Source organism: Xenia sp. Carnegie-2017, unplaced genomic scaffold (assembly GCF_021976095.1).
Source record: "Xenia sp. Carnegie-2017 unplaced genomic scaffold, XeniaSp_v1 HiC_scaffold_24, whole genome shotgun sequence".
In the NCBI taxonomy this organism is placed as follows: Eukaryota; Metazoa; Cnidaria; class Anthozoa; order Malacalcyonacea; family Xeniidae; genus Xenia; species Xenia sp. Carnegie-2017.
Window position 1 is genome coordinate 1,656,319 of NW_025813487.1, and position 13,772 is coordinate 1,670,090.

General features: G+C 34.2%; 1 protein-coding gene across 1 annotated transcript; it reads left to right on the forward strand.

Moving 5' to 3' along the window:
* The first annotated feature begins 8,177 nt into the window (after positions 1–8,177).
* Positions 8,178–9,678, forward strand: LOC124451038. Its single transcript, XM_047001668.1, has 2 exons — positions 8,178–8,818; positions 8,926–9,678. The coding sequence occupies exons 1-2, from the start codon at positions 8,285–8,287 to the stop codon at positions 9,163–9,165; spliced, it is 774 nt and encodes a 257-aa protein (XP_046857624.1). The 5' UTR covers positions 8,178–8,284; the 3' UTR covers positions 9,166–9,678.
* The last annotated feature ends 4,094 nt before the right edge of the window (positions 9,679–13,772 follow it).

Here is a 13,772-nt window from a genome sequence, read left to right on the forward strand (position 1 = left end):
TCGAATTGCAAGAATCGAAAGATTATTCTCACATAAACATAATTTCATGCATTCAAAATAAAATTTTGGGATATAACGAAAAAGCACGAACAAGGAGACATTTTAATCATCCTTGAACAATGTGAAAACAAAGAAAGCAGTTTAGACGATATGATGTTTCTCACACTACATTTAAATAGCATTCTTATACCACTTTGTTTGTGCGGTTTTATCCTTTGATCACACGTGAATGCACCGTGTTATTAATTGTAGGAAGAGTTTGATTTGGCAATTTAAAAGATTGAATATCAAGATGAAAAATGGTTGCCTTGTTGGAAATTATGACGTTGAAGTAAACAAAAGCAGCGACCTAGCATTTTATCGTTGTACACCCGACTAAAGTCGTTTTGTACTACCTTCATTGTTGCATTATGTCTCGATTGCACACACGTGCGTTTATCGGTTGCGTTACCAAAATACAATACTATAAAGCGCAGACTGTTGTAGTTTAGGCTCAAGTAAACAATGCAGAAAGTAAAAACAAGTGCAAATCAAGAACTAGTTAAATATTAAGAAATGTATATAATGCACAGAAATTCCGGCGTGGCAATTCGGGTGAGAATGTAATTAATTTTCTAGCAATATCTATAATTTCTAAAATGAATTTAAAGCGCGCTTTAGCATTGTGAGAAAGTGAATAAATTTTGCAAGACAAAGTTCGTTGCAGCAGTTAGATATGTAAACAAGAACAATATAAGGCCTAATTAATACCTTTGTTTGGCAGAAGCATAACAGGTTTACATACCCTGTGATGGTACCTTTTTGAATGGTACAGTTTTAGCCCAAGCGAGTTTGAAATATGTTGAAACATATGCTGAAGGTGTTGAAATATGTTGGATTAGGTTTCAAAATGTTTATTTCCCTTTGTACAAACATGGACAGTATCAAATTATCTTTCTTTACAATTGATATTGTTTTGTTTCAAGACTACTGCACACACCTAAAGAAAATATTGGCTTGTTTTTTTGTGATTAGTGGCTTCGAATGCAATTAATCCATACCTCCACCTGAATAAATTCTGCCTCTAGAATATGTTGGTATGTTTTGAAGTATCTTAATACGCTTTAAAGTTGAAAAAAGTTATTAATGTTTGGAGGAGGTTGAGCTGCCAAAAATATACACTCTAGATTCTTGCATTGATATTATATTTGCGTGTTAAAAAGTATTGGCAGGTTGAAGAGGAATTTTTGAGAGGGCGGTGGGAGGAAGATTTGTTTCCATTGCCGAATACTGAATCACATGGTAAAATATGTATAAAAATTAGTGCTCAAGGAACTGTTATTTCCTCAATGAAAATATAAAACATGCACTTAAGATTGTAAATGTGTATATAGTTCACATTTGCGCATATAAAATAAGTTTTAGTAAACACGTGACAATAACCAATGTAGATATATTACGATGAGATAAGTATGACCAGAATATGACGCTTATAGAATATTAACAATGTCACGTTATTATTGTCACAGTAAAATTAGTCATTAAAAATAACGAATAAGTCTAATAATAATGCTTTGTGTGCTTAGCCATGCGTAGGCAGCCATTTATTTTCTCAAATGTCAATGCAGCGATATGTATACTTCTACTGGTAGATCAACGCCAAAGCACGGTTGTCGAATAAACAAAGAAGAAATAACAAGGATCAAATTGAGCAAAGATGTATTTCATGTTTTGATCATAAAGATGTGTATCAATTCTTGAGTTCATTTGTTGGTCGATATACAAAGGCTTCGTACGTCGGTCGAGTAGCTTTGTAGCAGTTTGGAAAAAAGCCAGTTCTTCGTGATCAGGTTGTTCAACTGGCGATCCGTAATAGCTTAAATTGTCTTCCTCTTCATAACGCTATACAGTAAAGTCTGCATCTTATTCAGATTCTAATATTTTTCCCCAATATTGTAGCTAATTATTCATGCAACGATGTATTCAGTTAATGTGATCACAAGCACGCAAAGCATTGCCGTGATACTCGTTCTTTAACTTTAATAACTAATTTCATTGTGATAATAATAACGTAACATTTTAAAGCGTCACACTCTGGTCATAGTCGTACTTCATCTACATAAGTTATTGTCACATGTTTACTAAAACTAATTTTATATGCACAATTGAACTATATACATTTACAGTCAGTGTGTTTCGTAATTTCATCGAGGAAATAGCAGTTCCTCACACACTCATTTTAAGAGGACAATTTAATATGTAATTCAGAATTCTGCAATGGACACGAGTCTGCCTTCCACCGCTTTCCCAAAATTTCCTATTCAATCTGCAAATTCTCTTCAACCCGCAAATAATATATCACTACCAGAATCTAGTGTGTATATCTTTGGCGGATCAACCTCTCTCAAATAAGAATTTTTTTCAACTTTAAAACATACTAAAATGTTCTAGAGGAAGAGTTTATTTTAGTCTAGGTATGGATTGACTGCATTCGAAGCTCCTAATCACAAACAAAACAAGCCAACATTTTCTTTAGCAATTGTGTGCAGTCGCCTTGAAACAACAAGCAATATCGATTTTACAGAAAGATCATTTTGATACTGTCTACGTTTGTACAAAGGGCAAGTATAAACATTTCAAAACCTAATTCAACATATTTCGACACCTTCAATGATATTCAAACAAAGTCGTTAGGGCTAAAACTGTACAATTCAAAAAGGTACTATCGCAGGGTATGTAAACCTGTTATACTTCTGCCAAATAAAGGTATTAATTAGGCCTTATATTGTTCTTGTTTGCGCACATCTACCACCCGCTAACGAACTGTCTCTTGCAAAATTTGTTCACATTCTCATATCGATAAAGCACACTTTAAATTTATGATAGAAATTACGGATACTGTAGCTTAAAAGTTGATTGAAAATGTCTAATTGACATTGTCCATGAACTAAAGGTATAATTTCCACGCAGCTGCATTTTACGCTGTAGCTCAAAATGCTTGTGCGCGTTTTTCTTTCAATTGCGAAGAGCACGACAACGCAATCAAAATTGAATGAATTCAACTTTGTCGCATTGCTCAAAAGTTACTCCAGACCAGGAAAATGTAACTGACCTTTAGCCTTTGGGCCAAAGGAAATGGTTCATATTTTTGTCACTCGCGCGTTTTCAATGGACTTTTTCTCTCTTTACGTCACTTCCGGTGCAGGGCCACCTTTTTCTGGGATATAAAAACCCATGAAGATAAAATTGTCGTCTTATCAAATGAATTGTGCAACTTCTTAAAATCCATTAACTATCTACAAAGAAGTTATTTCCCCGAGCCTTCCTTAGGCAATTATATCAAGGTGAGGAAAGTTGTCAAAGAGAGGATGGGTTTTAAGCGCTTTAAAGGTTTGTGTGCATTTGGAAATCCATGAAACAAAGGAAAACGTGTGAACGTGAATTATAGTTTATCGCAAGTTTTTTCTTTAATGCAGATAAAGTTAATCTTAAACGTATTTCGCAATTCTTTTACTGCATTTTGACATTTATTCTTATTTCGAGACGTTTTGTCAATGGTTGAAATTTCGGATAACGACTTGTAGTACGTATTCCATGTATGGATATATATTGCACAATCCATAAGAGCAAATACACGACGCTAAAGCGCAAATACATGACGATAAAGAGCAAATACACGACGTTAGCAACAACAAAAAGTCAAAATGGCTGCTCGAGGGAGTCATTCGATTTCTGAGCGACATCCATCTGTGTACTGTGATAATGAAACTTGTAGTCCTCTGATTGTACGTTTGTGGTCGAAATGACTGTGGCGCTGAAAAATGCAATGGAGAGATGTATCATTGTCCTTTGTGTCCTCCTGAAAAATTTTCAAAAGAAATTCCATCAAGAGTAAAAGAACACTTTAAAAGCGTCCACTGGGAAAACAGGATTCATGAATTTGAAGGTAAAACGTGCTTATTTCTGCGTAGGTTTAATACATAACCCACGTCAATGAGCGAAACGCACAAAGAACTTTGGATTAAATCACAAGTATTGATTAAATCATGAAGAATTTAGGTAATTTTAATAAATAATTTGAGAAATTGGGTTTAAACTTATGAAATATTTAGTTTTCTAAACTGCATCATCACAGCTGAAGATAGGTACTCTCAATTATAAATGAAAACCACATGCTTTTAACAGAAACTAACTTTGTGCTGTGCTATTTCCCTAAAATAGAAAAGCATTATTAACCTATCTTATATTTATTGAATATCATTTCATTGTATGCTCATCTAGTTAATATTGTATTCGTCTCACTATATATCCATAATATCCTATCATTTCCATATTCTTTCTTTACTATTTCTTGTTTTTTTAAGGTTTTGACATTCTGAGGTGTAAGCTGTCATGTACTTTTGCATCCAAACGACATGGCTCAGATGTCAAGCATTTCAAAGATGTTTCGCACTATCACTGTTTTGGATGTAATTCTGGATTCGTCGCAATGAAGCAATTCGACATATAAGAAGTGCACATGATTTACAGCTTTCTGTTGTAGAGTTTGGTCTGGGAAACAACAACAATGTTCTCAAAGTCAACTTTCTCCACATAAAGTAGCCCAACAGCAAGTACCTCAAAACCTACCATTTGAGCAGCAAATGCATCAAACTCAGTTCCCTCAAGTTCAGCAGCATCAGCTGGAGCACCAAGTGACCACTCAGCACACAGCTGCAAACACAGCAACAACAAGAGCAATTTCTACATATGCGGCTATCTGAGGAAACACACCAACAAAGCAGCACAAACATAGAAATGTCTGAGGTTCAACAATATCAGGAGTTTTCTTACATGCCTGCTCAGTCTCGTTCAATGCGACAACAACCACCCAGAGTTAAATGTCCTTTCCCGGACTGTAAACGAGAATTTCATCCAAATTCCCTTTCAAGCCACATAAAGACCAAACATGCTGCTGATAAAAGAAAGAAAATATCTTCAATGAGGTACTTGAATGGAATATGTGTTGACTCGACAAATGGGGTTTATCTTGTGAGGAAACAACTTAGTGGAACAGATCATCCCATTCATTGTCAATTTAAAACCACAAACTCTCCTTCTATTGCATGTAGTGTTGATACATGTCGTCAACTTAGCGAAACTGCTTCAAGAAGTGGTCAAGCAAATTTTCTTTGTGATCATGTGCAGTCTACATATTTTATTGGGACGTCAACTGTTGTTGATCATTTAAGAGAAGATTCTCTTGATTATATAGTGAACACTTTGAAATGGTTGAAATTTGAACGGAGGTCTGAATGTCTGCAGTGGCAGAAACAAGCTAATGACAAGAATACCCCACTTGTTGTTCAGATGCCTGTCACACCTGATTCCTCCAATCGTTTTCATTTTTTCTGTGTTTGCAAATGTTAAACGGGATCATTACTGGTCATTTTGCAAACGAGTAATTGTATCATATGACAATGAAACTTCATCATTTCATTGCAAATGCTGCCCATCTCGTCGTTCCTGCATGCATAAATGCATTGTTAAGTGGACAGTGGCATCCCTCTGTTGTTGGCACCACCCCACCAATTGATGATGAAATTGGTGAAGATTTAAGTTTACCAGAACCAGAAGATAATGCTGTTGAAGACGTTCTACTTGAAAATCAAAATCAAATTTCCTATCTGGCAGCTTTTTATCCTCCTTCTGGAGATGTGGCTGCAAAGTTTGTTGAATACCTGTTTGCTGAAAAGAAAATCCTTCACACCTTCCTTTGACATTAACTGTGGAAAAGGAACAATTTGCTAAAAGGTAACTGTTTATTTAAATCGAACAAAGCAACCTTTTATTATTGCATTGTCTTCACTCCAACGAAAATATTCTCCAACGGTTTAGTTCCTTATTGAAAATGACATTCTTTCCATTAACTAAAACAGCAAAAAGATTTATTGTTTGTATTGACATTGTCTTGTCTCCTAGTTACCTTCCTGTAGAAACCATCTGTTTTATTGTAAATCACCACTAACTGAGCCACACTGTGTAACAAGAAATGCAAAGTTGGTAACTATGAAAGGGATTATTGAAGGTTTGTCATTAATATGAAACAGCGTGTATATATCATCGATTTAAATCTCGAACTTTAGATAAGACATTGAGTTGAAGATAAACCCAAAATGTACAGTTACACATTTTATGGATTGTTTTGTATAGTTACCAGAGTGCTCAAACCTATAACGGTGAGCTTTGCATAGGGCGAAAGCGTTGAACGTGTCATATGGACTCTCTACGTAGTCTGTGGAAAATGCTCAAACTATGCATGAGCAGAAAGCGTATTATACAATGTATACATATATGTGTGTGTATCTTTTCTTTGTTCTTCCAGGAATTTCGCTGTTTGCAAAGTTTTGTGTCGAGTGCAAGATACCGTACAGATACCAGGAGTATTCAGCTGGTGTTCACAATTTTAATGACAACTGGCTTTTAAGTTTGGGAATATGTGATATGATCAGAAAACATCTTCAGGTATGTTATTTTTAAAGCATTTAAGAACCACTTGTCACTATTCCTTCCTCTCTTTTTCTCTTGATGTAAATTTTTTTAACTGGGTGATGGCCTTAACCAAACTGTGCATCATCCATATTGTACCACTCCCCAATTTTTGCATGTTGATAGTTAAGAAAAACAAGGAAGGATATTAATAACCAGGTATGCATGCTATAAATGAGCATGTATTGTATGAAAAATATAGGTTCACAACGCTGTCAGTCGCACTGTTGAGGCAATTGAAAACTGGCTGCAGTTGCGACCATTTCAGTTACCACGTGGTCAAATGATGAACGCGTATCTTCACTTTGAAGCTCTCTCAGATCATGACTATGGGTTTTCTTGTGTTTGTGTGGACACTTTCCTCCCTGTTAACTCTAGATGTAGACAAGAAAGGAATCTTTGAACTAGCGGGTAAATTTGACTGATAATTTGGCAAACTTTTTTTATGAGTGGTTTTTGTTACATACTTTTACATTGTCATTTTTTAGGTTTGTTGACTTGAATTTTGATTTTGTTAACTTGTATTCATTTGCATTGTAGTTAGTGAACTTCAGTTGCCAGACCCCGAATCCGATGCTCCTGCAGATGAAGTGGACGCTGAAAAGTACTGGCAACAAGTGAACTGTGGGATCTTATACAGAGGAGTATTGAGAGGTACGTACGTGCTACAATGTTTATGTACTCACTGCACGTGAAAGTTTAACGTTTTTTCTTACATAATTAATTTTTGGTTTATTTTTACAAACCGGTTTATTTTTTTACAAATCCTTATGATTGATTTGTTTGATGTGTTTACAACCATCTGTGTTTGATTATGATAATGTTTGTATGATGTTTTTGCATTTGTATGTATATGCACTGTTTCTTGTGTGTTTGATTCATGATAATGCTTGTAGTTTTTCAATTGTTTGTAGGTACTAAAAACCCTTTAGAAATCAAGCCTTCATATAAGTTTTGGCCCCATATATTGGCCCAAAATGCAGAAGAGGAAGGAAACTTTTTAATACCGAATACATGAAAGCGTATCATAAACAAAACCTAACATCAGCTGGGGCTACATCTGATGAATGTTCAATTGAAAAGCTCATGGATTTGTTCTGTGAAGGAAAAGTGCGTATTGCTATTAATTATTAGGCTGTGTAGAAACTTTTGGGATGAGTTGGTTTACATAAAAGTCATTCTCTGTGTACTTTTAGGTACCTGTTATAAGAGAAATGGCCAGAAGTTTAAATGTGAGCGACAAGGGGTCGAAACTTGATATAATTAACCGTATAAAATCTGTTTTGAATATCGAAGAAACGTTTCTTAAACTTTTCTCAAAGATGGGGTGGTTCAGGTAAGGTTAACTTGAAATTGTTTCACAAAGACGACGATTTTCGTAAAGCATTATGTATTGTGCTTCTTACCTTTATTCCTACCTACATACGTTTTATACATTAATCTTTTGTGGATATTGGTGTGTTAGCTTACAAAAATTCATCAAATGGTTTCCTTTTCGGGCAAAAGGTTCAGGTTCAATTCCTGTCTGATGACGTATGTGAGTTAGATATAACAAAAACATCATAGTTTTGTACTTTTATGTGTTAAATTTGTTGATATATTGAGTGCACATTGTGTGAGAAGACAGCAAACTTAGCAAATTCATTATTATAATTTCAAATGGATAAATAATTTTATTTTTGGCATAGGCGGTTGGTTGGGAATGACGTGTCCACATGGAGTATGCTATGGTCTGAAATGACTATTGCGACAAGGAGGACCACGAGATCATGTAGACATGCTTATGAATCTCGCTGCTGTTCCGAATGTTACCATATTGGATATGGCAAACATGATTGCAGCTCATGCAAGGAACAGAGGATACGACGTTTTTCATCCATTCCAAGGTCGTGTTGCTGAATATAGCCTTGAAAATATCAGACGAGCTAATAGTGGTGGGCTAGAGATTGACTGGCCTTGGTTTCCAAACGGAGAAAGATGCGACTTGTCAACTGTCTTACAAAGGTCCGATGGTGAGCAGCTTCTGTGTAATCCCTCAACAAGATCTTCTGATCATTACTGCCTGTTTGATCAATTTCACGAGAAAAATTCCACGAACCCAGCCGATTGCTTGCGAAGAGTGTCTTGCGTTAACCAACTTGCCGGGAAGATCAATTCAGAAACTGCTGAACAACTCAACAACAGACGAAACCGTGATAATTACTTCACAACATCTTTGACAGCTCACAATTCCGTCTTCATGGAGCGATTGGCAACTCATTTTAGTAATGAGAAATTAAACCAACGTATCATAAATACTCATCGCAAGCAGGTAAGTGAGTGTTTTATTCTTTATTTTAATGGAGTCTAAGTGATGTTGCCTTTTCCAGTTGCCGGAATAATCTTTTAAAATGTATGAAATCTTCTGTCTCTTCACAGTTTGGAATGGCTATGAGTTTTAACTCCTTCGGTCAACTTATAAGTAGAAATGAAGATGATGGGACCGAGCAGGCATCACAACCAAAACGCGTCCGTTTGTCGACTGAAAGTCTTTCAACAGCTAACAGACCTGCCACAAGTAGCACTGGAACACTAAATGATGCTTGTGATGAGTTGACACACGTTGCTGAGAAAATGAATCCCTCAGCTACAAGCAGCTACGACCTTGTTATAGACTAGTTGTGACCTCGTCAGTCGTCATCAAAGCTTAAGTGATATTTGACATAAAGGAAGCTCAATTTCTGTTTGGTTGTTCACAGCTTGGCAAAGAACATTGTAACAAGTCGAATTCCAAAGTCGAATTCCATTACCATCTGTAGATCTAATTTCAATATATATACTTATTCATATAGAACTGATGTCCAATGCCTGAACACTAAATTCAAATTTCTTTCAAGCATTTCATCAAATTTTCTCAAATTCTTATATAATTCATAAAACATCTAATTATACCTAATGTGAAAATTTTATGTAAAATAAAGACGTCCTTCGATGTGAACTGATATCCTTATACTATATTATATACTATATATAGTATACATACGTATAGATAGCCAATGCCTAAATAGAATCTTAAGTTCTTTGAAGCATTTCATCAAATTTTCTCAAATTCTTATATAATTCATAAAACTTCTAATCATACCTAATGTGAAAATTTTATGTAAAATAAAGACGTCCTTCGATGTGAACTGATATCCTTATACTATATTATATACTATATATAGTATATATACATACGTATAGATAGCCAATGCCTAAATAGAATCTTAAGTTCTTTGAAGCATTTCATCAAATTTCTCAAATTTTATATAATTCATAAAACTTCTAATTATGCCTAAAGTGAAAATTTTATGTAAAATAAAGACGTCCTTCGATGTGAACTGATATCCTTATACTATATTATATACTATATATATATATATACATACGTATAGATAGCCAATGCCTAAATAGAATCTTAAGTTCTTTGAAGCATTTCATCAAATTTTCTCAAATTCTTATATAATTCATAAAACTTCTAATCATACCTAATGTGAAAATTTTATGTAAAATAAAGACGTCCTTCGATGTGAACTGATATCCTTATACTATATTATATACTATATATAGTATATATACATACGTATAGATAGCCAATGCCTAAATAGAATCTTAAGTTTTTTGAAGCATTTCATCAAATTTTCTCAAATTCTTATATAATTCATAAAACTTCTAATCATACCTAATGTGAGAATTTTATGTAAAATAAAGACGTCCTTCGATGTGAACTGATATCCTTATACTATATTATATACTAAATGTAGTATGTATACATACGTATAGATAGCCAATGCCTAAATAGAATCTTAAGTTCTTTGAAGCATTTCATCAAATTTTCTCAAATTCTTATATAATTCATAAAACTTCTAATTATACCTAATGTGAAAATTTTATGTAAAATAAAGACTTCCTTCGATGTGAACTGATATCCTTATACTATATTATATACTAAATATAGTATATATACATACGTATAGATAGCCAATACCTAAATAGAATCTTAAGTTCTTTGAAGCATTTCATCAAATTTTCTCAAATTCTTATATAATTCATAAATTTTCTAATTATGCCTAATGTGAAAATTTTATGTAAAATAAAGACGTCCTTCGATGTGAACTGATATCTTTATACTATACGTTATACTATATATATAGTGTATACATAAACAATTTTTTGCGCATTGCTGTAACCTTTTAAAATGAGCACTACAGGAATCGAACCCATATACTAGAAACAGCTAGCAAACCATTATGCTCGTTTAAAGGACAACAACAAACTTTTTCTGTTTTTCCATCAAATTTTATCACGTTATTGATTGTTCTTAGTCTCCTTGATTGATCACAAACGCAAACTACTGCAAAATACAAATAGCTGATATTAATGTTCGAGGCATATAAGAATATTATCCCAATTTTAACGCAACCTGGGCACATTCACTTCTTCATTCAGGCCATGCAGTAAAACTTATTTTAAATGACAACTTTTCCCAGAACTGTTTCACCCCGAATGATAGGTCCCAAAGAAATTATGGATTTATCCACACTTGTTTTGAAAGGGATACGTTGCTCTAGTTTGGGTGAGATGTCAGTGAGCACTTGTTGCTGTAGAATCTCAAGTTTTCTGTTGAATTCTGTTACCTTTTCATGGTGATTGGGAGAATACTGGAAGAGTGCTCCATCAAACACTCAACGATATTAGTAGAACATCTAAAACATTCAGATGCATTAGACGATAAACGTTCGACACAAAGAATAGCACAATTCGTTGCACGTTTGGCTCTGGTTCGTCCAGACCATTTGTTGTTTGTTACAACTCGTTGTAAAATAAGCAAATCAAACATATGATAATTAAATGGATTCAATAGACTCTTGAATGCTTTGCCGAACTACTTAAGAGGCAATATTATTATCCAATAATATAATTAGAAAATAGTTTATGACGTTAATGATAGAAGAACATGGAAATCTACATGTATGTCTTATGTCTAATAGGAAATCTCTATAGAACTGTCCATTGAAAATCTTGTTGCTTTTAATGTTTTTCATATTACGTTTAAAGGACTGCTGTAATTGGAGAAAGTTCCTAGCCAATTGGTAGTAATCTATGTTACTTTCTGGTGAATATGTTGGGAGATTGGTGTCATACTTTATGGACATAGTAACGTTTTTACAAAACATTGAAATTTCTGGTGCAATCTTATATCATGTTTGGATCAATTGTTTCCTTTGGACAATTAATGAGTCGTGACATTCTACAATTTTTAAAAACTGCTGAAAAAGTGCTAATTCAATTTACTTTTCAGTTTTCTGCGTTTTTTTGCGATGCTCATTTTCTAACGGCTTGTTACGATTCCTGGACTAATCGCAATAAAACGTGTATGTACGCGTTAATGAACAAAAAATACAAAATTGAGTCAACTAAATGCAGTAAATTCTTTCCTAACCGTATTGAACATACTTGTAACTTATTTACGGCACTCTAAGGAAACAGTGTGTTTTGTGGTTGAGAAACGCTGATGCATATTGCTCAGGAAAAAAGCTAAGGCAACAACAGCCAATGGTTTTGAGGCGAAAACGTAAGAGCACACAGGATTTTACCGTTAAAAGAATCATTAAATTAGTTAGTGCTGCATTCAATGTAGTAATCAGAAATTTTATCTACCACAAATGTCACTAAATCAACGTCAGTTTTGCAAGCAAATCTTCACACTTGGCTTGGACAAATAACTGGAAACAGTGGCGGATCCAGTGTACCTCAAAATAAATTATAGCTCCTCAATTTGATATTCAAATTACATTCAGAAAAAACTATTGGTTTTGAATTTCTAAAGAATATAATTTTGCTAATGAATTTGCCTCTAAGATATATTGGATAAATGAACTTAACGTTGCGGTTTAACGATAAAATGGATCTATTAGCTGCTTTCGTTGAAAAGAACAGTTTCTCTCACTTCTTTCCACATATCACGTTGACACGTCATGGAAGTGCCAAATATTTTGTATTACTTTATCTCAAAATTTCTTTTAAATAAGATTCAATATGTACTAGTACGAAACCCTATGTAATGTACTTTTTAAAGTTATGGAACAATTATCTTTATAATATTGCCTTAAGTTTTCTAACTTGCAGTACATCACATTGTATTTTTATCTCAATTTCAAAAAGTTGCCCGACTAGACGAACGACGGATGTCACTCCCCTGCCATACCCCCTCCCCCTTCCCAAGAAGTTTCAACCGTGTAGGACGATTAGATTACAAAATTGTATCTTTGAGTTGTTATATCATTGAAATTATAAGATAATATCTACAGAAACAGGCATGCACATGCATCCAACAACTTCAACAGTTTTTAGAGGACACTAAATGGTTATGCACCAGAGTTTATGAGTTTTAGACCGCTTTAGCGTCGTGTATTTGCTCTTATGGATTGTGCAATATATATCCATATATGGAATACGTACTGTATGTACATATGAAATTTCGAGGTTGCAGACTTTTTGCGATGACAATTCTGGGAGCTCTGAATATGACTCCTTTGTGGTAACGGACAACTCGTCTTTCATTTGCATGAATTGTTTAACTATATCAAAGTCCCATTTGTTCAGTTTAACTGAAGCCTGAACGCCTCTTAAAATCTGGTTTTCATCCGTCACTTTAATAATTTCTTCGATTGTCATCGCTCTTATAAACACTGTTAAAAGCAATGAAATTTACATATTCTTCTGTCATCACTCAACACAGGCAGATGATTTTGCATTCCAATTACCATAAATAACATCGTGAACCTTATGATCAGTTATTAGAGTAAACTCTTTACCACATGTATGTGTATTCGATACATAATCAGAATGTATCGAATTATGCCATACATTCTGATAATGTAGATGTCAGTTTTTGAAATGCCATATGGTGCACATTCTGCCATTGAAATTTCTTATTCTTCTTTGTTAACTCGCGCAATGGTGCTGTTATTGTTGCAAAATTTGCAATGTATCGACTACTATATATAATTCGCCTTACCCAACAAATATCTTACATCATGAATATTATCAAGCGTTGGCGCATTTTGTAAATCTTCCACACATTTGAGATCATGTCGTATTCAGTCGTTAGTAAAAACTTGTCCAAAAACTTTCCAGCTTTTATTTAGAAAGTAAACATTGACAGATCAAGTTGCAATCCTTTGTCATCAATCTGTTGTAAACATTTGCCGTAAACATTAAAACCTGAGACAAGCGCCATCACT